At 40.4% G+C, this 20452-nt stretch overlaps 3 protein-coding genes across 5 annotated transcripts; all 3 read left to right on the top strand.

The window, feature by feature from the left end:
- The first annotated feature begins 16 nt into the window (after window positions 1-16).
- On the top strand, window positions 17-2220 carry lrrc23 (leucine rich repeat containing 23). 3 transcript variants are annotated; one of them, XM_079559211.1, is made up of 8 exons: window positions 17-290; window positions 546-655; window positions 733-853; window positions 929-1073; window positions 1277-1407; window positions 1484-1620; window positions 1840-2044; window positions 2108-2220. In XM_079559211.1, the coding sequence occupies exons 1-8, from the start codon at window positions 210-212 to the stop codon at window positions 2138-2140; spliced, it is 963 nt and encodes a 320-aa protein (XP_079415337.1). In that variant the 5' UTR covers window positions 17-209; the 3' UTR covers window positions 2141-2220. The 3 variants fall into 3 exon arrangements, with proteins under 3 accessions (XP_079415337.1, XP_079415336.1, XP_079415338.1); XM_079559210.1 differs by having other exon boundaries at window positions 733-857; window positions 933-1073; XM_079559212.1 differs by lacking the exon at window positions 546-655 and having other exon boundaries at window positions 733-857; window positions 933-1073.
- A 347-nt stretch (window positions 2221-2567) lies between these two features.
- tktb (transketolase b) lies at window positions 2568-8068 on the top strand. Its single transcript, XM_079559187.1, has 14 exons — window positions 2568-2851; window positions 4534-4651; window positions 4723-4836; window positions 4916-5013; window positions 5212-5403; window positions 5625-5752; window positions 5840-6036; window positions 6156-6320; window positions 6453-6609; window positions 6688-6818; window positions 6893-6976; window positions 7060-7156; window positions 7284-7403; window positions 7559-8068. The coding sequence occupies exons 1-14, from the start codon at window positions 2748-2750 to the stop codon at window positions 7729-7731; spliced, it is 1878 nt and encodes a 625-aa protein (XP_079415313.1). The 5' UTR covers window positions 2568-2747; the 3' UTR covers window positions 7732-8068.
- Window positions 8069-10087: 2019 nt separating this feature from the next.
- On the top strand, window positions 10088-17023 carry LOC306964393 (extracellular matrix protein 2; the record flags this gene model as incomplete). Its single annotated transcript, XM_079558386.1, has 9 exons — window positions 10088-10186; window positions 10259-10384; window positions 10787-11036; window positions 11231-11346; window positions 11890-12022; window positions 12291-12448; window positions 12522-12661; window positions 16157-16483; window positions 16837-17023. Exons 1-9 carry the CDS (start codon window positions 10115-10117, stop codon window positions 17021-17023), a joined length of 1509 nt encoding a protein of 502 aa, XP_079414512.1. The 5' UTR covers window positions 10088-10114.
- Window positions 17024-20452: the final 3429 nt, after the last annotated feature.

The following is a 20452-nucleotide window of genomic DNA, read 5'->3' as shown; positions in this document are numbered from 1 at the left end:
TAGTAACCATAACAGACAACTGCGCGCAGCTGAAGTCCGGTCTACAGCACACTTTTCTTCTAAACTTTAAAGACATTCACGGATAAAGCTCATGGTAGTCGTCAGATTTAACTAGTGCATTCAGGTTCTTGTCTACGTTATCTGATCTACGAGCAAGCAAACTGTGCTAGCATTGTTAAAAGTCTGGTAAGTCTTCACTGAGAGCAACCATGTCCGATGAGGAAGGAGCTGCCCTTTCAGATGCAGAAGATGATGGGCTAACTAGAGAGAAGCATGAAGAGGAAAGCCAGGTAGTTTATACACTGTGGCAAAGGTTTCTGTGCTAAAATTTGAAGATAATGACTCCCCTTAACCTATATGCATATCTGATTGGTGTGGTTATAATCTTTAGAAATTGATAAAAGAATAGGCTATTGCTTGACACAAATATTTGAGTAGGATTGTTTTTTGTGTTTTGTTGTTTGCTTTATAGTTAAGCGCTTAGAAAGTCATGGCACACAATCTCTTGATAATAATTAACTATTGTAATTATTTTAAAAATGTAGAATCAGGTTCAAGCATTGACCCAAGACCACATACAAGAGGGCCTTTCATTGTTATGCAAAACTGGAAATGGATTGGCCCACGCTTTTATAAAACTGGACCTCAAAGATAGGTACTGAACTGGATTATAAAGCATTTGTCGTGTTCATTTTGGCCTAAACCTTTTGAAACTATACCTATTTCCAACAGAGGACTGACTGACATCTCTGCAATCAGGAACTTGATTCACATACGTTTCCTGGATTTGTCAAACAATCGTCTCAGTGACCTTTCCCCTTTAGAATCACTGACACAACTGCTTTGGCTTAAGGCAAGTCTGTGGTGGTGCCGTTTAGCCTACTGTTATCTGACTCATTTAACAAACAAAGGCTTTTTTCTTTTGTAGGTAGACGGCAATGTAATGCAATCTTTAAGAGGACAACCTTTTCCCCAGCTCACATACCTCCAATGGCTCAATGTGGCGGTGAACTTGCTGACAAATATGGAGGGCCTGGCTGGTCCTTCTTCCTTAGAGACTCTCAATCTCATAGGTCAGAACACTCAAGAAAAAATATGCCAGTCTGCATTTGTAAAGTCACATTCACACTTGGGCCCTCCTCAATACATTCTCCTGATTGTCAAGACTTTTTCCCTCTAACATTACTATCCCGATATTGTCCTAAGGAGGGTGCATTTGGTGAAGTTGGCTCAAGAAAGTTATTCATTATTAAACATTTGATTTATTGTCTCGCAGGTAACAGTATTGAAAAAATATCTTGCCTTGAACATGATCGTTTTGCCAATTTGGCCACAGTAGAACTAAGAGGAAACCACCTGGAAACAACTGACGGATTCCACCTACCAAATTTGCGCCACCTATATCTGGTAAATTTAGTGTTGTATAATAGGTTGTCATTGAAGTTTGGTTGAATCATCTGTGTTGCTAAACTCTCATCTATAGGCCCACAATGTTATAAAGCAGTTGGAGGGATTAGAGAAGTTGGAGCGACTTCAAACTCTGCACTTGAGAGAAAACCAGATAGAAACTTTGAACGGCCTGAACTTTAACATGAGGAGTCTGCAGTACCTCAATGTCAGGTTGTGTATATCAAAATTGATTTTTATTTAGACCTGTATGTTATTTTATTTTTAGAAAGGTTATTTTGAACTTTATTGGATAGGACATGAAAGATGGTAAAGAAGGGGGCAAGACATTCAGCAAACTGGAAGAGCTGGGACTCACACCCACGACGATGAAGACAGAACAGGCCTTTTCCATATTTGGGTTCATTTCAACCCTTTTTTTTTCTTTTGCAGAGGTAACAAAGTTGCAGATGAGAATGACACCCAAAGCCTTCGATATGTCTCAAAAAGCCTGCAAATATTAGTGCTTTCTGAAAACCCTGTGGTGGATACATCAGACTACCGTATTAATATGGTGATGCTTTTGCCAAATTTGGAGAGACTAGATAAAGATCCTGTTACATATGATGAGAAGGTTGAAGCCAAGGAAAGATTCAAGGTGAAAACTGTCAACAAATGACTTGTTCTTGAGGTGTGTTCTAATGCAATCTTGTACTTTCAGGAACTTTATGAAGAGGAACGAGTTGAGCCATAGGCGGTGAAGTAACCTGTATGTGAAATGAGGAAATGTCAAATATTTTCTCTGAAATAGATCTTACAACAGCCTGAATGGTTAACAATAAAAAATATGCATTTCACTTTGATTTAAGTTTGTATTTTATAAATAGAAATTAGATTTTTCCCTCTCCAAACACGCCCCTGTATATCTCTGAGTAATGATGAGAGAGCAAAATCTAATGTCACTGTTTTTAAAGGGACAGTGACAATTGCAATGGCAATTCAGCTTCTATGTCTAGGAACATCAAGTAAGGAACATTATTTGGCCATATGCATTGCTTTCTACATGGCAGTTCGGCCTATTTTAATGTATTATTACCTATATCGTTTTGCTTTGTCATGTCAAAGGTCCATATCTGCCATGCGTAGACAGAGCCGAGTGGGCGTCGTGGTGGGAGTGGCTGCGCAGTGACATAAGTTCTCTCTCTTCCTCCTCTCCCGTGCCTCCTTGTGCATAACTGGGATAGCTAGCAGCGTTGTGGCGCAGTAATTCAACAGCGACACAAAGAAGCTCTTGTGCGTTTAACTTTCCAAGATACAGTATTAAGTTAGCTGCTGTCGTCGAACCAACCAACCCATTCAACATGAGCTACCATAAACCAGACGAGAAAACTCTGCAGGGGCTGAAAGACAGCGCTAACAAGCTGAGAATCAACTCCATAAAAGCGACGTGCGCCTCCAATTCTGGGTAAGTTGTTCTCAAATATTAATATACATCTGATAATGCAAGAAATCTTTTAGGATAAAGAAAGTTCGCAAACTAATTGAAAACGGAGTAAGGCAATTATGTAGCGTAACGCCTCACGCATGCTCCACCTGCGCCATGCAGCACGTGTTGCGGATTATCTCGCGATAAAACACGCTGACAGACGAAAGTTGTATTCTGAAAAGCTTTCTGAATAAGGCGCATGTACTTGTATATCTATGGGCACAGACAATAAGCGGCAAATGAGAATAAAAGCGAAGTTAATGTCTCAACGAAAAATGAATGAAAATGAATATCAATAACAGGTCTCAAAGCCTGCAGTTGGTCAGATCTAGGTTCAGCAAAACTATGAGCGAAAGGGAGAGATTACCTGAACTTCCTGAATGACCTGGTTATCATGACAGGATTCATTAGACTTCATTCATTGGACTGTGAGAGTCCACAGTGAGTCCAGATCTTAACCCCGTTTAGAATCTTCGGGATGTGCTGGATAAGGTTTCGCGCTGTGGTCACACTCTCCCTTAAAGCAGTAACTTTTTGAAATGATGCCACAGCGCATGTGTGCTATCTGTAATCAAAGCTAAGCGCGTTCCAATGAAATAGTAAAGCCTGTGACCTTTTTTCTTTGTGACGATTTTTTTTTTTGGTCAGGCAGTGTATGCTGTGACCATAGACTGTAAAATATGACGTGGAAACTTAATTCACGTAATTTTCTTTTGCAAGTCACATGATTGTGCAGATGGCTCCCCTGTCCGCGTGGTTAAGTTAATGCTGTAAATTACAGTGCACAAGACCACTGCATGGTCATGGTCTCAAGATGCAATGGGATAATTTTACAATACAATAGGGTGACTGGATTTTAACTTGAGAGCTTATAATATGTCTAATAGACTGTTCTGTTTTAAAGGTAATGCTACATTGTACATTTTGCTTGTAGGATTCAATGACTTTAAACACCAACCAACTTGAAGATGCGAAACAGGAATTGTATTATAGAAAAAAAGAACTAGATTGTCAAGCCATTGTACCCATTTCCTTATCCTACCTATGAGGAAATTGGCACGTTAGTTCCTTGTATAGGGTGTGAATGAACAATAGCTATGTGTCTTTGTCCGTCTTAATGACCAAAACAAAGCACGTCTTGTGTTTTGTAGAATTCTTTTTACAGCTTCCGCCATTACACTATTTGTTCTGTTTTTGGACAGTTTTGTAAACTACTGCCATAATTTTATTTTTCAGCTCATCTTTAAGCAAAGACTGACTGGGTAAACCTTGCATTGTGTTTGAGGGTTTTTTTTTTTCCTGTGAAGGTTTGCATGTTCATACTGTGGCACCTATGCTATTATAAGGAACTTGTGGTTCTGTATATACTATGTAGTAATGTTGAGTGTCTCAACATGTCCATTGCAGTACTTTCACCACTAAGCTGCAACTAACCTTTGCACAATTTGTATTGACTTTGGTGTGAGTGCATAGACATTTAAACTAACGATCTACTGATGGAAAACCTCACTGATAACAGTCTTTAGATTCCAGTCATTTTGCGTTCTATTCGATGATCTGATCCTGGAGAAACTTTTGATGTAATAACTAATAATGCAATAATGCCTTTTGCATGGGGAATATGGCATGATAATTTGTTTTTACTGTGCATGTGTTTGTAGTCACCCTACGTCATGCTGCAGCGCTGCCGAGCTCATGTCTGTACTGTTCTTCCACACCATGCGCTACAAAGCAGATGATCCCCGCCACCAAAGCAATGACCGCTTTGTGCTGTCAAAGGTTGGTACTGACTGTGGTCATTTAATTAATTCATAACAGAGAGGCTGAGGTTCCCCTTTCACTGTTAACAGGGTCATGCTGCACCCGTCCTGTATGCAGCTTGGGCTGAGGCTGGTTATGTGAAGGAGGCCGACCTTCTGAATCTTCGTAAGCTCGACTGTGACCTTGAGGGTCATCCCACCCCAGTATGTTTTAAAGTAACTTATATTTTACAAACGTAAACTCTATAATATGAACTAATATTCTTATTATTTATTTTTAAAGAAACTGGCCTTTGTGGATGTGGCTACAGGATCTCTAGGGCAAGGTCTTGGAGCTGCTTGTGGTATGGCCTACACAGGGAAATTCTTTGACAAGTCCAGGTATGTCTATTTTCACAGCACTGTTGTATTTGCTGACACAACTAAATTTAAAATATTTGATAATGGCTCAATGTCCAGATAAAAAACTAGCCAAAGTTAAAACAAGCAAGAAAACACCAAATCAATAAAACAGTTTGAAAATTATTTATTCCTTCCTAAAACAAATTTACATGAGTACCTTTTTCCTTTCTTTTTAAGCTATCGTGTATATTGCATGATGGGTGACGGAGAGTGTTCAGAGGGCTCTGTGTGGGAGGCCATGGCTTTTGCGTCTTACTATAAACTGGACAACCTGGTGGCTATAATGGATGTGAACAGACTGGGACAAAGTGAAGCTGCTCCTCTTAAGCACGACATGGAGACGTACCGCAAGCGCTGTGAAGCTTTTGGGTAAGTAATTTTCAATGTTATCACTTCCAAATGTATTTCTAGCTTTCATCATTCATTTCTAAAGTACAACAATATAAATATGTCTACGCTGCAGCACTATAGCACCATAGGCTTTGCCAAGTTAATATTTTTAATGTGTAATTTTGGGGTGCGTTCAAGGTTATAGTTCATGTAGTTAATAAATGCTGGAGGTGATACTGAGCTTTTTATCTTGTGTGTAGGTGGAACACGTATGTTGTGGATGGTCATGACGTGGAGGAGTTGTGTAAGGCTTTCTGGCAGGCCCAACAAGTAAAGGATAAACCTACATGTATTGTAGCAAAGACTTTCAAAGGCAAAGGTCTCAAAAGTAAGTCAAATAGGAAATGTATGACTATTGAATGTACTTCTGGAGGACACTTTTAATAGAACTGTGTGAATTTATTGCCTTGTTTAGATATTGAGGACATGGATAACTGGCATGGGAAGCCGATCCCTAAAAACTGCGTTGATGACATCCTGAATGACCTCAAGGCTCAAATCCAGGTCCCAAACAAGACCCTCTGCCCTCAATTACCGGTTGATGATGCAGCCCCTGCCGACCTTAGCCCTATCACTATGCCTTCACCCCCCGCGTACAAAAAAGGAGACAAGGTGCCTTTACATTATTGTTTGAGATCAAAGCACCAATCAAAGCTAATCAGTTGATTTTATTGGTGTAAAGGTCTGGTTGAGCGTTAAATCTGTAAATCTTAAATGTCTTTTGTCTTCAGATTGCCACACGACGTGCCTATGGTGTCGCTCTGGCCAAACTGGGGGAGGCCAGTAAGAGAGTGGTGGCTCTAGATGGTGACACCAAAAATTCAACTTTCTCAGAGACTTTCAAGAAGGCATTTCCGGAGCGCTACATTGAGTGCTTCATTGCTGAACAGAACATGGTGCGTATACTTTTACTTTGAAGCTTCAACATTATAGAATTCCCCTGTCCGACTAATTAAACAGGTTGATAGGGAAGGATACTGTTCTGTCATAACTTGCTTGACCATTTATTAAAATGTTTCTTGCTGCAGGTGGGAGTAGCAATTGGTTGTGCCACACGAGACCGGACAGTTGCGTTTGCCAGCACCTTTGCAGCTTTTATGTCTAGAGCTTATGACCAGATTCGTATGGGTGCAATCTCCCAGACCAATGTAAACCTGGTTGGCTCCCACTGCGGTGTCTCTATTGGTAAGAAAACAATATGATTGTTACACACAGTACTCTCTCTACCTATCAGCTTGTTTACATGCCGACCTTTCTTATTAGGTGAGGATGGCCCCTCTCAAATGGCTCTTGAGGATTTAGCCATGTTCAGGGCAATTCCAACATGCACTGTGTTCTATCCCAGTGATGGTGTGTCCACAGAAAAGGCAGTGGAGATGTCGGCAAACACAAAGGTTTGCACTTTTGTTGGTGGAATTAATGTTACAGTTGTGGTTGTTTTTTTTTATCTTACCTTTTGTTTTCTCAGGGTATTTGCTTCATTCGTACCAGCAGACCAGACACTGCAGTCCTCTACTCTCCAGATGAGAAGTTTGAAATAGGAGTAGCAAAGGTATTTAAATTTATGTAATGTCTGTAGAGAAAAAAAAAAAAAAAAAGCTTTATACTAATAATTTTGTGTGTTGCTTATCCCAGGTGGTAAGGCAGTCTGACAGTGACCAGGTGACTGTGATTGGAGCTGGGGTTACACTCCATGAAGCCCTGGCTGCTGCGGACACCTTGGCCAGTGAAGGTAGGGAAATGTTGCCCTCTAGTGAATCAATGCAGGAATAGGTTTTTGGATTATGACATGCCTAGATCTTTGGCTTAACTTTTGGGAAGAATGAATGTTTTAGCTGAACTTGATGAATTTCCTCTAGGGAAGAACATCCGTGTGATTGACCCTTTCACAATCAAGCCTCTGGATGCTGCCACTATCTTGTCCAGCGCCAGAGCAACAGGAGGACACATCATTACTGTTGAAGACCACTACAAAGAAGGCAAGATACCAATACATCTATGCCATTGCACAGAGAGGCTCTAGTACTACAATAATTGCATAAAAACCTTGTGCAAAGTGGTATAGGAAACATGCCTCATTTCCATTAAATGTGTAATTATGGATACTGTATTTAATGTACAAATTTGCTACCAGGTGGCCTTGGAGAGGCAGTGCTGTCTGCTGTTGGAGCTGAACCCGGGATTGTTGTTACTCGGTTGGCAGTGACTGGAGTCCCACGAAGTGGAAAACCTCAAGAGCTCCTGGACCTCCATGGCATTAGTGCCAAACACATTGCTAATGCTGTGCGTCAGACCTTTGCGAACTGAAGATACTTTCATTCTTCCATCTATTCCATCTTACTCGCACATACTCTGACCTTGCTAACCTTAATGTTTAAAAAAAACAATGGATCAGTGATGTTATGTTTGTCAGAAAAACTGAAGTCACCTTACAACTGCAACATTCCCCTTCTAGTCTTCATTGCTGAACTTCCATTTTCCGTCTGTGTATGCTTTTTGTTCATTTGCTTTTTTCCCCAAATTGTTACTGTTTTCATCTGCAATGCTTTAAGTTGCTCTCTGCCCTTGGTGCTCAATTTTTTGTAGACTGTTAAAGGAAAAAAAAATCCATTCCAAAGCCACACATTTCGATGCTTGTATTTGGTACCAGTGTGAATAAAATAATCAACTTATGTTAATCCTTCATTGCAATAAAAAGTCAGTTGAAATGTATATAGCCTATATATTAATTATAGGTGCACATTGTCCTGGGATGAATATTGAAGCCTTTTGAGTGTGAAAGAACGGCTGATGTTTGTTTAAACATTACATGACCTAGAGCAGGGGTGTCCAAACTGTCCTCATTGTGGGCTGTATATTAAAGTGTAGACGGAAGAGTCAAAGATCAGCGGTCAGTGCTGTCAAACCTTTGGCTTGGTGTGATTAGCAGAGATTTATTTCCTAAACATGCTTAATAAAATGTTAGAATTTTGTAGAATGATTAAACTTCAAATAAAAAGGACCATCCCTGGTGATGTGTACTGATTCAGCAAGAAGCCCGGGGTCATCAGAAGTTGGTCTGAGGGCAAAATGTGCCGCCCTCCGGTCTAGAGGGTTAATGTGGCGTCTGACAGTTTATTCTTGCTGCAAAAATCCCCCGTTCCCAGCAGTAGTGGCATCAAATATAAAGTCTTTAAATGTCAATCCTTGTCTGTTACCTGGAACATGCACCTTTTCGTGTGTTTATGGTTGGAGAACAAATAGAGATGAGCTGTTGGCAGGTATCACCCCACAGAGAAAAACCCAGCTGTCTCCACACTGCTCTTGTGCACCTGCTCTGTCAACTACATAAACTACTGTCATGTATATGTGTGATGCAGGTTGTACAGCCGACACGCTCATCTCGACAGCGGCTGCGGCTGTATTTAATTTGATACATAGATGTCAGAGGACTAGAGCCAAACATGCTTGACCCTGGTCTGAACTGTCCTCCAACCTTGTGTTCAATTGGAAAATGTCCAACATCAGCATGTATCAACCACATGTCTGCCACTGACCATCTGTAAAACTCGCACCACATCACATCACCTTTTTATTTTATCAAACACCAAAATACTTCTAATGAAATGTCTTACCAGCATTGAATAACTATAATAGTACATTTTATCTAAACCCTGACGCTGTACAATAAAACACATGGCTGCAGATTCAAACTATTAAAAGGAAAATGTAAAAGGAATATGTATTTCATGTGACCCAATACAACTACACTAGTAATTCTAGTAGTAATAATAGTTTTCAGAACTTTCTACTTAATTCTCAATATTCAATAATCAAGTGAAATATTTTCCAGGGAACCTGTACTTTAATTTACAATTTCTTAAAAATAACAGTCCTGTTTAGCCCATGTTCCTGTAACCAGGGTCAGCAGACTGTTATGAAAGAAAGACTGGGCAGACACTCTGAAAAAAGGCCTCTATTACCAACGTGAGAGTTTATTTTTTTTAACCTCTCCGCCTCCTAGATATTCCATCCTCTCGTCGTGTCCTGTCTCTACTTTAACCCAAGGAGGAGGCAGGTGCACCACAATTGTGTTTTGTCATACCACAGAAAGTCTACAGGGATTTGTCGTTATTAAAAGATTTTTGGATCCTTCTCTTTTTTGAATAAGAAGAAGAACAAAAAGAATATTTTTCATGGCTACAACGTGGATTATTGTTATTTCCTTCAGCTGTTGGATCTTTGAAGGACAAGCCTTTGACTTCTGGTCTAACCGTGATACAAGTGTTCTCACATCACACGAGTCGCATGAGTTTGAAAGAGTTCTTCCATATAAGGAAAAAGGAAGATCTTTGGCTGCTTATGTTTCGGATACAAATGGCCCAGTAGGTAAGATTTATTGTTAGTGTTTTTGATCTGATTTGACACATTTAATCTTTGAATCTACAATTTTGAGTAATTTAATGTGACCTTTATGGGTCTCTATCTCCAACAACAGTAACTTGTGTTGGTCTGCTTTCCTTTATGTGCACTGGCAAGTAGTTTTTACACTGTTTCTTGTGACACTTGAACTTGGCAAAAGCTCCACATCCTACTTATAACTTGTATTCAGTTGACACTTCATTGACCAACTCATTTTGTTTTGCAACAAGAGGCACATAAAGATGACCAGCAGAATCATCAATGGGGACCTGACTTCAAACAGGTGGAGATGATCAGAAATAAGAGAGGCACCTGGGGCAGAAAGCATGCAGCACCTGTGGCATCCACCGCATATCGAATCGTAAGTGTCTTCACACAACTTCAGTGGCAGCGTTCTCCTACAGGTTTGTGGCCATTTCTCTTTTGTGTGCAGTTGGGCCTGACACAGCCCCTGAAGGGATGGAGAAGTAAAACAGAGAATGCCACCGGTGGACTCTTGGCTACAGTGAAAGACCTGTTTACTGAGAAACAGCGACTTATGGATGCCAGCAAAACTAAGGTAGAGGAGGAGGAAGAGGAGGATGAGGATGACGAAGACGACGATGATGATGATGACGACGATGATGATGATGATGATGAGGAGGAGGAGGAGGAGGAAGAGGTTTTGGATTAAATAATAAAACACTACTACATAGTGTCTTGAACTTGAAATTACATGCTAATAACTGAAAACTGGACATAGCTGCCATTTGACTTTATTTATTTGTAATTCTCTGTAATATGATTGATCCAAACCCATCACCCCAGCCTTTAACCTGTATTAAGGCTTTACATGACCAGAAAACATAATGTAACGTAATAATATGGAAACACTGAAAGACTACTGTGCTGTAAAGTGCAGCCATACATGTGTTTGGTACAAGTCAACGTGAACAGCAACATGTTTCTTTATGCTCCTCAGGAAGAAGAAGAGGAAGAGGAGGAAGAAGAAGAGGAGGAAGAAGAAGAAGAAGAGGAAGAAGAGGAGGAGGAAGAAGAGGAGGAAGAACCTACAGAGGTCCCTAGTAACCAAACAGAGATCCAAAGCACGTTGGGACCGGCCCGAACAGCTGACTGTGCCATTTCTGAAGGAGAGATCAGCTGCAGGGGCTTAGGCCTAACTGAGCTGCCATCCATCACCAGCCTGGACATCACCAAAATGGACATGACAGGTCAGTGAGCAGTAGTGTTACAGCTTATATAGCCTACTGTAGGTTCTGGTAGGTACTGTAGGTGATTTTTTGTGTGTCTGGCGTCTGTAAGACACACTGCTCACATAAACTAAATGACAAAATCATTGAATCTGTTGCTCTGATCAGCGTTGTCCAGCAAACACTCATTAATCATTGTATTTCCATTTTTTAAGGTAACAGACTCAAAAACATTGCACCAAAAGACTTTTCTGGCCTGAGGAATCTGAACTCCCTGGACCTGAGTAAAAACGATCTGGTGGATCAAGCGCTGAACCAACGCCCCCTTTCGGTGAGTAGTAAAAATACAACCTGTATATTGGCCTGTGAATCCTGCCCCCTGGAGGTTATGAATGTAATACCAGCAAAAGTGTAGCTTCCCTTGATGGTGCTGCTTTTATGAGTCATTTTACATGTCATCTTTATAAACTCCCACTCCATTCATTAAGATGAAAACAGTCATACACTGTGCCACTGCAGGCCACAGTGAGGCTGCCCAATCTCATTCTGCCCAATCATCCGCAACCATATTAACTGCTCCTGCAAAAATGGCAAAATCCCTTCAAAGCCATTCATGGGAAAAATAAAACTCCCCCGGTTTATTGCTCTGATTTGGTACGCCATGCTGCGATAATAACAGACTCACAAAAGGCACGAGTCCACACTTCCTTGACGCAATAAACCACAGCTACTAAAAATACAAGACGGATGACGTGGAAGGGATTTTTTCATCCTCGGTGTAGTTTGGTGAATACAGGATGCAAATCATGCACCCAAAGAAAGTCAAGTGAGCATTTTCTTTTTTTGACATTTTATCACTTTGGTCCTTTGACAGAATCTGACCTCTCTGAAGATGTTGAACTTGGATGATAATCTGCTCACCACAATCCCAGAGCTGCCTGTATCTTTGGAGATGTTATCAATCAACAGCAACAGACTCAGAACAATCACCCCTCACAGTTTTAGAGGTAAGAGCTACACATTTCAGATGTTTTAAAATAGAAGTTGTATCTGCAATCTGTATCTGCAAATTGTCTTTTTGAAGTAATCACTGTTTGTCTGGTTTTAGTCAGATGCCCTACCAGACTTAACCCTCCCTTTTCACCCAATCAACTTGCCCCCAAAAAAGCCTCTACAGTGCATATAGAATAACTGTAATAAGGGCCCACAAAGTTAGGTTGTACATAATGGCTAAATTAAGTGCAACACCTGAACTGTCTGTCCTGTTTGTGTTAGGCCTGACAAACCTTGTGAGTCTGGAGATGGAAGAGAACCTCCTTCATGAGGGCACAGTATCACCTCAGGCTCTCAGACCTTTGCAGAACCTTCTACACCTGCAGCTTGACAATAACCGCTTTAAGTCCTTCCCTTTGGGCCTCCCATCCGCTCTCCAGGTAACAGGCTCTGAAACAAAGGAGTGGGAAATAATCTTTGAAAATATTTACAGAACTGTCTGGTTTGTTTTAGGAGTTGGAGATCAGCGAAAATCTCATCGAAGAGATGAGAGAGGAAGCACTTAGAGACTGTGTCCATCTGAGGGTATTGGACATGAGCCACAACCTGCTAAACGAGAGAGGCATCGCTCACAACGCCTGGAGACAAGCGCGGTATGGCTCAAATATATGCACTGCCTTGAGTAGCCACAAGGGGGTAGCAAGGAGTCCGCCGTCTTTAACTGTGGTGTCCAACTATACATCTTCTTATGGCGACCTCACCTTGTCAGCATATCTTTAACAGTTCCTGTTATCGAACAGTCTTGCACATAGTACATTTGCAGGGCCTAGGTTCCTCTTCAAATGCCTTTCCACATTTATTTTGATTTAAGACAGGCTAAATCATTTTTTTTTGCCGCATTCAGTTGTCTTTATTTTAGTTTTTATTGCAACCCACAGGGTGCACATGTGTTTCCCTTTTTCAACTATGTCAAAAACATTTCCCTATACAACCACAGGGTAGCTTTGCCTTAACATCATCAGCATCAGGCCTTTAAACATGACAATTTGTTGACCATTCATTTTCCTGTTCAGTGTGCAAGAATCTTCTTCTTCACTGGGACCTCACATTCCCGTGTCATGAATCATCAGACAGCACAGATACAGTATGTTGTTCCCCTAAATCACAGAGTCGTGTGCGGGAGTGAGTATGGAGAGAGTGCCTTATTTATATACTCTATAGTGGATTCCAGCATGTTTTCCCTTTTTCTCGTGGATCATTTTGACCCACAGTGGGAAAGAAATGAACAAAAAAAAAAAAAAAACCTGTGCACCATGTCTGAACATTTGAGAACAAGGCAGAAATATGAAGAGAACTTTTCACCTCAAAGGGGGCACACTTTTGTCCAGTGCTGGTCATCAAATTGCCCCCATTTTTACTTATTCTTTGGGATATTGCTTTGACACTGCAAAATGAAAACATGAAAGAAAACATGTAAAATGGTTAGACACATAATAATTGTTTAACTTCGTACAGAAAAAGTTAGTAAAAATAGGGCAAATTGAGGGGAAAAAAAAGTATAAATCCAACAAAATTGCCTTGTAAAAGCTACCGTTTGCGTGGTTGAGTTGAGCCAAATGGCCAGTCGATGTTAATGTTGCCTCCTACTGTGTCTGGATATTTGGATCCTAATTAGAGCTCCAACTATACGGTCAGAGCTGTTTGGCCTGAGAGCCAGCACTTTAATATGTGTCATCTGGGAATATACTCTGCACACCATTGCAACACAGGTACAGAATGAAAAATGTATTCAGTCATCACATAATAGTTCATTCTACTTTATAATGTGTCTGCTTAAGGGCAATACACACAATATTATTTCCACACCTGCTTTCATCTTTATATATCGACATAAAACTGGCCTGCTTAACTCTAACAGCGCCAGCGTGATAAGCATCTCTTTCAACAAGGGGGTTGTGGGTTCAATGCTACTTACTGGGAGTTCATTATTCAGTAGAAATAAATGGGAGAGAAATAAATATTTTTCCCAACTGAAATAGTTAGATTTGCAAAACACATATATTTTGTGTCTTCTTAATTAATCTCACATCTTAAACAAAGCTGGCAGCGATGTAAACGTCTTCAAAGAACATAATGTCTTTTTTCTCTGTCAGTGATAATTTTACAACATAATGGTTTAGCTTCAGGCTCAGGGTGATTGACTGGAGGTTCAATGATCTGAGGATGTGCATGCTGTGTCACAGCCAGATAAGACACGCTTTATTCCCAAACAAAATCAGCACTAATTGGCTAAACCAAAACATTTACATAAACACATTTTGCTTCAGTTACTCTCTAATAATGTTTTTCAGGATGAACTTAAAATAGGGAAAACAGATCAGATCTGAAACCGTGTTGTAAACTTGTTAATACCACACTCATAAAGACAATGAAAGTTAAGAAAGCACTGTTCGCATTAAGGGAAAATGTTTACATGCATTTAGATCACAGCAAGAATAACAAAGAAATCAGAATCGAAAAACTTAACTGCTTACTGGGAGACTGCAGTAGCACTAATATACTGTAATATTCTTTCAGAGCCTCTGAATTTGCAGGCAAAAATGGCAAAATATATTTTCCCCCACTAATCATTCGTCACTTTCTTATTTTCATTGCCTTCTTAGCCTGTCTCGTCAGTTGGCATGGACTCTGTGTGGCAGCATTACCTGTGGTTCTGGTTGGACTCTAGTTGGTGCTGTCTGAGCTGTGTTGGCACCTTGCTTTAGCACAAATGGAAAGTAAGACAGACACACCACTGTGTAGTGTGCACTTGTCCATAATATAACCAAGCTCAGACTAATTAATGGACGTCCAGAGAGACCTAAAGGGTAGATACTTCTTTCTTGCAGTTTGTGATTTTCTGTGGTGAAAAAGTATAATTTCAGAGCATTTTTGGTGTGAATGATTAACAGTTTTCCAAAAACTATTTTCTGTTGTGACAGGCATCAAATGTAGATGTGATAGCAGTAGTTTTTGGTGGCAAGATGGATGTGATAAAAGCTGTGACGTGGTCGCTTTGTGAGGAGAGAACTGCGAGTCCCAAAGCTCATTAATACCATGTGGAGCTCTCACAGTGGTGGACTGCTGCTGAGTTTCCTGGCAGCCATTTTGCATACAAATCAGCACGAAGCAAGTTCAGCAGATGCAATATGTTCATAGTCATCCAATTTCTACCGTACACATGCTCTTCTATACATTGTATAGAGGTGACTGTTGGTTTGTTGTGGTTCTGCGTGCAGGTGCTGAAACTTTAAAGCAGTTTCCCAGGCCTCATGACTGATAAAGTTTTAGATTGGCTTTGCCTACAGTTACTGTATGTAAAGATACTTTTCAATGTTATCCTTACATACAGCCAGTCTCACTATGGGCAGATACAGAGCCATAAAACAACAAACTTTCATTTTTAATGTGCTAGATTTCACAGGAGTCCCCAGATTATTACTTATTTATCAGTGCTTATGTTTATGACTTGCCAAACAATGTTATTTGATTTTCTGTTTCTATATTGCTAGTATGAACATTTTTACAATCTTACAACCGTTCTGTTCTCCCTGGCCTCTAACATCCCATATGCTTGATTTACTTTGGCAAAGTTTATACTTCATTGGGACTGCACCAAATTACATTTTGGACTCAATTGCCAGATTTCATGCTGTATATTTACCTAAGTTGGATTTTGATCTCAAACATTTCTTTTAATTAACTATGGTTTTTAGTTCACATAAGTCGTTGAGTCTTAGACACGTATCTATCACACACAGAGTGGAGGCCCTCTTGCCTTTGTGCAGTGTGCAGCCCTCCGGCACACCCCCTGCTGCTCTCCCCACAGTTTAGCCTTTCACTCTGAACTCCCCAGCAGAGCCACTTTGGAGCAAAGACTGCAGAAAGAAAAGCAAAGAATGAACCACAGGCAGATCTTAAACATCAATAAAGATACAGTATAATAAAAAAAAAAGTGTTGTTGTTCAACTCAAAATGAAACACATTTTAGCATGGAGATGGAATACTTACAGCTTACTTTCCAAAACAGATGAAAAATTGAAGAAGTCATTGTATTAGAATAGCAGTAGGAACCTAATTTTTCTAACGTAAGTCTGTGTTGTTTTCAGCTCCCTCGAATCTCTGGACCTGTCCTTTAACCACTTCACTTCTGTACCCTCTGGTCTGCCCCGCCCACTGGTTAAACTTAACCTCCAGCACAACAACATCACCAGTGTCCCAGCCTTCACCTTCAGACACCTGCGTCCCGGGTTGGCCTGGCTGCGACTGTCCCATAATGCTTTGGGGAACCAAGGAGTGGAGCGTTACTCCTTTGTGGGCACATACCGGTCACTCAGTGAGCTGCTCCTGGACAACAATAGTCTGAAAGAGGTGCCCCGATGTGTGAGACAGTTCAAGAACCTGCAGGTGCTCCGGCTGGACAACAACCAGATCAGGTGAATGAGTTAATTTGTTCACACAGACTGAGATAATACTCCCGGATGGTTTCTGCTTCAGGGACAAACTGTGGAATCAAACCTGTTTTATCTCGACACAACTTTGAAATTTGAATCCATGCTTTTATTACAAGTCGTTTAGACTACTGTAATGTGCTAAACACAGGTCTCAGCAAGCTCACTCGGCTTTTAACTCGATCACGTAAATTTGGCAATATAACTCCCATTCGCCAAACCTTCCACCGATGAACACAAGCTAATGTAATAACACAGCATTGATTGGTTCCACTCATCACTGCTGTCAATAAAAATGAGCAGCAGAAGATTAAATAAACTTTTTATATGCCCTTTAGGCTGGTGAGCAAGTGGGGAGTGTGCCATCCTCGAAACTCGGGAACCACTTTGGCCTCAGTTCACATTGAAAACAATGAGATTGACCCAGAGAAGATCCCTCGAAAGGCCTTCAGCTGTCTCACTGACACCAAGGGACTGGTCCTGCATCCACAAATGGGACATAACGATAAAATGAACGTCTTATAGGAAAGACATAACCATAGCCATACAGGGACATATCATACGCAATGCAAGTACAATGCATTAGATGTCATGCTCTTTTATTTTTTCATTGATTTTCTTGTCATAAATACCATTATAAAGTATTAGGGTTAGGATGTTTCTGTGATACATTTTTGTGCATTGGATTGAAATATTACTCAATACATACATTGAAGAAATGTTTTGCCCTTTTCATTAATTATTAACAAAGTAAATAAATCCCTACTGAAACTGTAATCAACTTCTACACTTAAATTACTCCAGTGTATCAACTGTAACATCAATCTGTACAGGTACTGCTGGTGGACATTAGCATCTTTTTGGCCAATGTAAAATTGTGCATTGTCACTGTATAAATATAAGTAGCAGAATAATAACTACACAGTAACATAACACTGGTAGAGGTAGCTGATGTCTGTTATTAAAGGGATATTTCAGGATTTTTGATTTCTGGATATATATATATATTTTTAATTCATGCAGTCCTTATATTTGAAGAGTTTAGTGGTGCTAGGCTAGTGCTAGGCTAGCGCATGTCTATGGTAACTAGTACCCTGCATTAAAGACAGTCTGACCCAAGCACAGTGCACCTGAGGCAAATCACTTATAACACCAGACTACCGATATAAATGTCTGTGTTGACTGATTTTTATTTTTTTTAAACATAACCATTTCGCATTTAAAATAACTTATATTTGAGTAGCATCAGCTTCCTGGTTGTAAGCTACGCAGCGGCGGAATGATGGGTGCATATACCTATGTTCCCTGGGTTCTATGTTCCCCAAGTGCGATTTTTTTGCGTAGGTGAGTTGGTGCATCGATCAAACGTGTTTTTTAAGGATAGTGGGCTGGATACCCCATTTGATACCCGTGATTGTAAGCTCCACTATCCTTAAGGTTAGGTCTAAGGTAAGGGTTAGCATAGGTACCGGGGAACATAGGGCTGACCCCCGGAAAGATATGCTCGGTTACCAGATCTACAGTAGTTTGTTTACCTGCGGCCGGCATTACTACACGTGGAATTCACAAAGGAGATTTCTACAAATCAGATATGGCAACGTGTGGAGGACTACCCGATGGTTTTGAAGAGGTTTTTAATGCAGGCTACTAGTTACCATAGACATGCACTAGCCTAGCACTAGCCTAGCATGTCAAAAATCCTGAAATATCATTTTAACACTAGAACGGAAGCAGTACGTTTGCTTATATGTAATCATGGTGTGAATCTTCTATGGAGTATCTATATGTCCATGTATAACAGTATTCATGTTGGTGGAGTAAATGTTTAGCCTCCATTTAGGCCAAAGAGAAACTGTCTGGATGTGAGAGTTCAAGCACAAACACTATGCACCTTTCTATGAGCTCCAAAATAAACATCTGCTGGTCACCATTGTGTAAAAAGAACACATGCATATTTAAGCTTGAATTCCCACTGAGGGCCTCCCAACGTATAGAATATTGCATCATGGAGAGTAGGATAACTTCCAGTAATTGGGTTGGCTAGCGTATGCGTGACTGGCCTGAATACACGTAGAGGAGTGGGAGTGATTATTTGGGTTAGCAGTGGGGGCATTTGGGGGAAAAAAGAGATTTCAGAAGACAGAAAAGCTAAGGGACTTTGTACAATATAGGGATTGTTCAGGGAACGTCTGTAAGCCGATTAATGTAACATGAGACAAGTAGCTGGACATGGATTGCTGGTTCAAGAAAGAAAGAAGATTTGAAACAGAAGTGTAGAGAGGACTTTCTGCACTAATGCAATAGTTCAACCCTGGCTCACCATATACATCACACATCTTTTTTTTTTCAGTAGACTACCTATTGCTAAAACATGAATCAACAATGAATCAATTGTTCTGCTGACTTATTGAATCAGAACAGTCTTGCCCTTGACAGGCAGAAAAAATAAACATTAGTGCAGCTAAGTAAATGCGCCGTGGATTCAAGCTGATGCAAGTGAAAGTAATTGTCCACAATTCAGAATGAAGTCATCTCGCTCTGATCAAGAAGATTAAATTTCCTGTAGTAATGTAATTAAAGTGAAATACTGATTGTGACTTGCAGCAAGAGGGTGCTGAGATTCTGAGTCCCAGGGCAAAGTTTGTCAGGAAGTTTGTTGCCTGTATAACACATACAGTAAATATGCACCGTGTTGGAAGTTAAACAGTATATGTGAGTGGTGTGTGAGTGAGCAGTCATACTTCTGTCAGTCTATCCCAGGATAATTGCCCCTGTGAAGCGCTTTGGGGGACTTGTGTCTGTGAAAATATTTATTTAACACACACTGCTGACAGGTGTCTTGTCCAAGGACACAACTATAGCCTGAACAAAGGTACGAGTTACATTGACTCATGTGAGTTTTAGTAAGTACATTTCAGCTCATGCGGCAAAATGCACTGAAACTTGAGCGAAGAACAGCAAAAAGTGAAAATGGACCAGTCCTGGCCCTATATAGTCCTGGCCCTATATATTGACACATGCTGCATGAACCTAAATCACGTTTACATCCACACTCTCGTCTGCCTGGGCGTGTAATCACATGTTATACTGATGCTCAGTCTCTATGTGCATGTGGTGTGCCGTACCATTCTCCATAATTGTACAGTCATTTTGCAAACGGCACATTACTGTCTAAGAACCAACACATTCCCTTTATGCAGCAGCACTGCACACACAAGAGGCAATCACTCACAAAGTATTTCCTATTCCCTTAAACCCCAAGACCTTTCTCTCCAGCTTGGCTCGGTCCAAAATTCACCCAATACTTTGTCATTGTCAATCAGAGCTGACATGAACGTGCATTTTACGGAGTGACGCGCAATATTTCACAGCTGGTGCTCTGGATCTCGATACTAGGAAGTTTAGAATGTGCTTTTTGTCCCATGTGTATGGTTTACAAAGTGACAGAGACTTCCTGTGTTTATTGTTAAAAGGGGGGGCACTGGCCAAGAAAGCAATCAGGGGACACAGAGATAAAGAGCTATGGGCTGAATCACAAATTCTGTAATAGAATTATTAAATTGTGTTGTGTAAGCCAAGATTAATGAAGTGTTATGCAATGATAAAAAAAAAAATCATATAAACTATTCAGATATTTCAAGCATTAGTTTCATAATAATAAGGATAATAACAACAACAACAACAACAACAACAACAACAACAACAACAACAACAACAACAACAACAACAACAACAACAACAACAACAACAACAACAACAACAACAACAACAACAACAACAACAACAACAACAACAACATTAAAGGGATATATCAGGGTTTTTGACATAGGGCCTCATTTCCTAGTTAGATAGAGTATTGTTGATTTCTGGAGATTTTTTATTTTTTAGTTCATGCAGTCCTTATATTTCAAGAGTTTAGTGGTGCTAGGCTATTGCTAAGCTAGCGCGTGTCTA

This window comes from Gobius niger (genome assembly GCF_951799975.1).
Source record: "Gobius niger genome assembly, chromosome: 6".
In the NCBI taxonomy this organism is placed as follows: Eukaryota; Metazoa; Chordata; class Actinopteri; order Gobiiformes; family Gobiidae; genus Gobius; species Gobius niger.
This window is presented reverse-complemented; position numbering and strand designations above follow the sequence as displayed.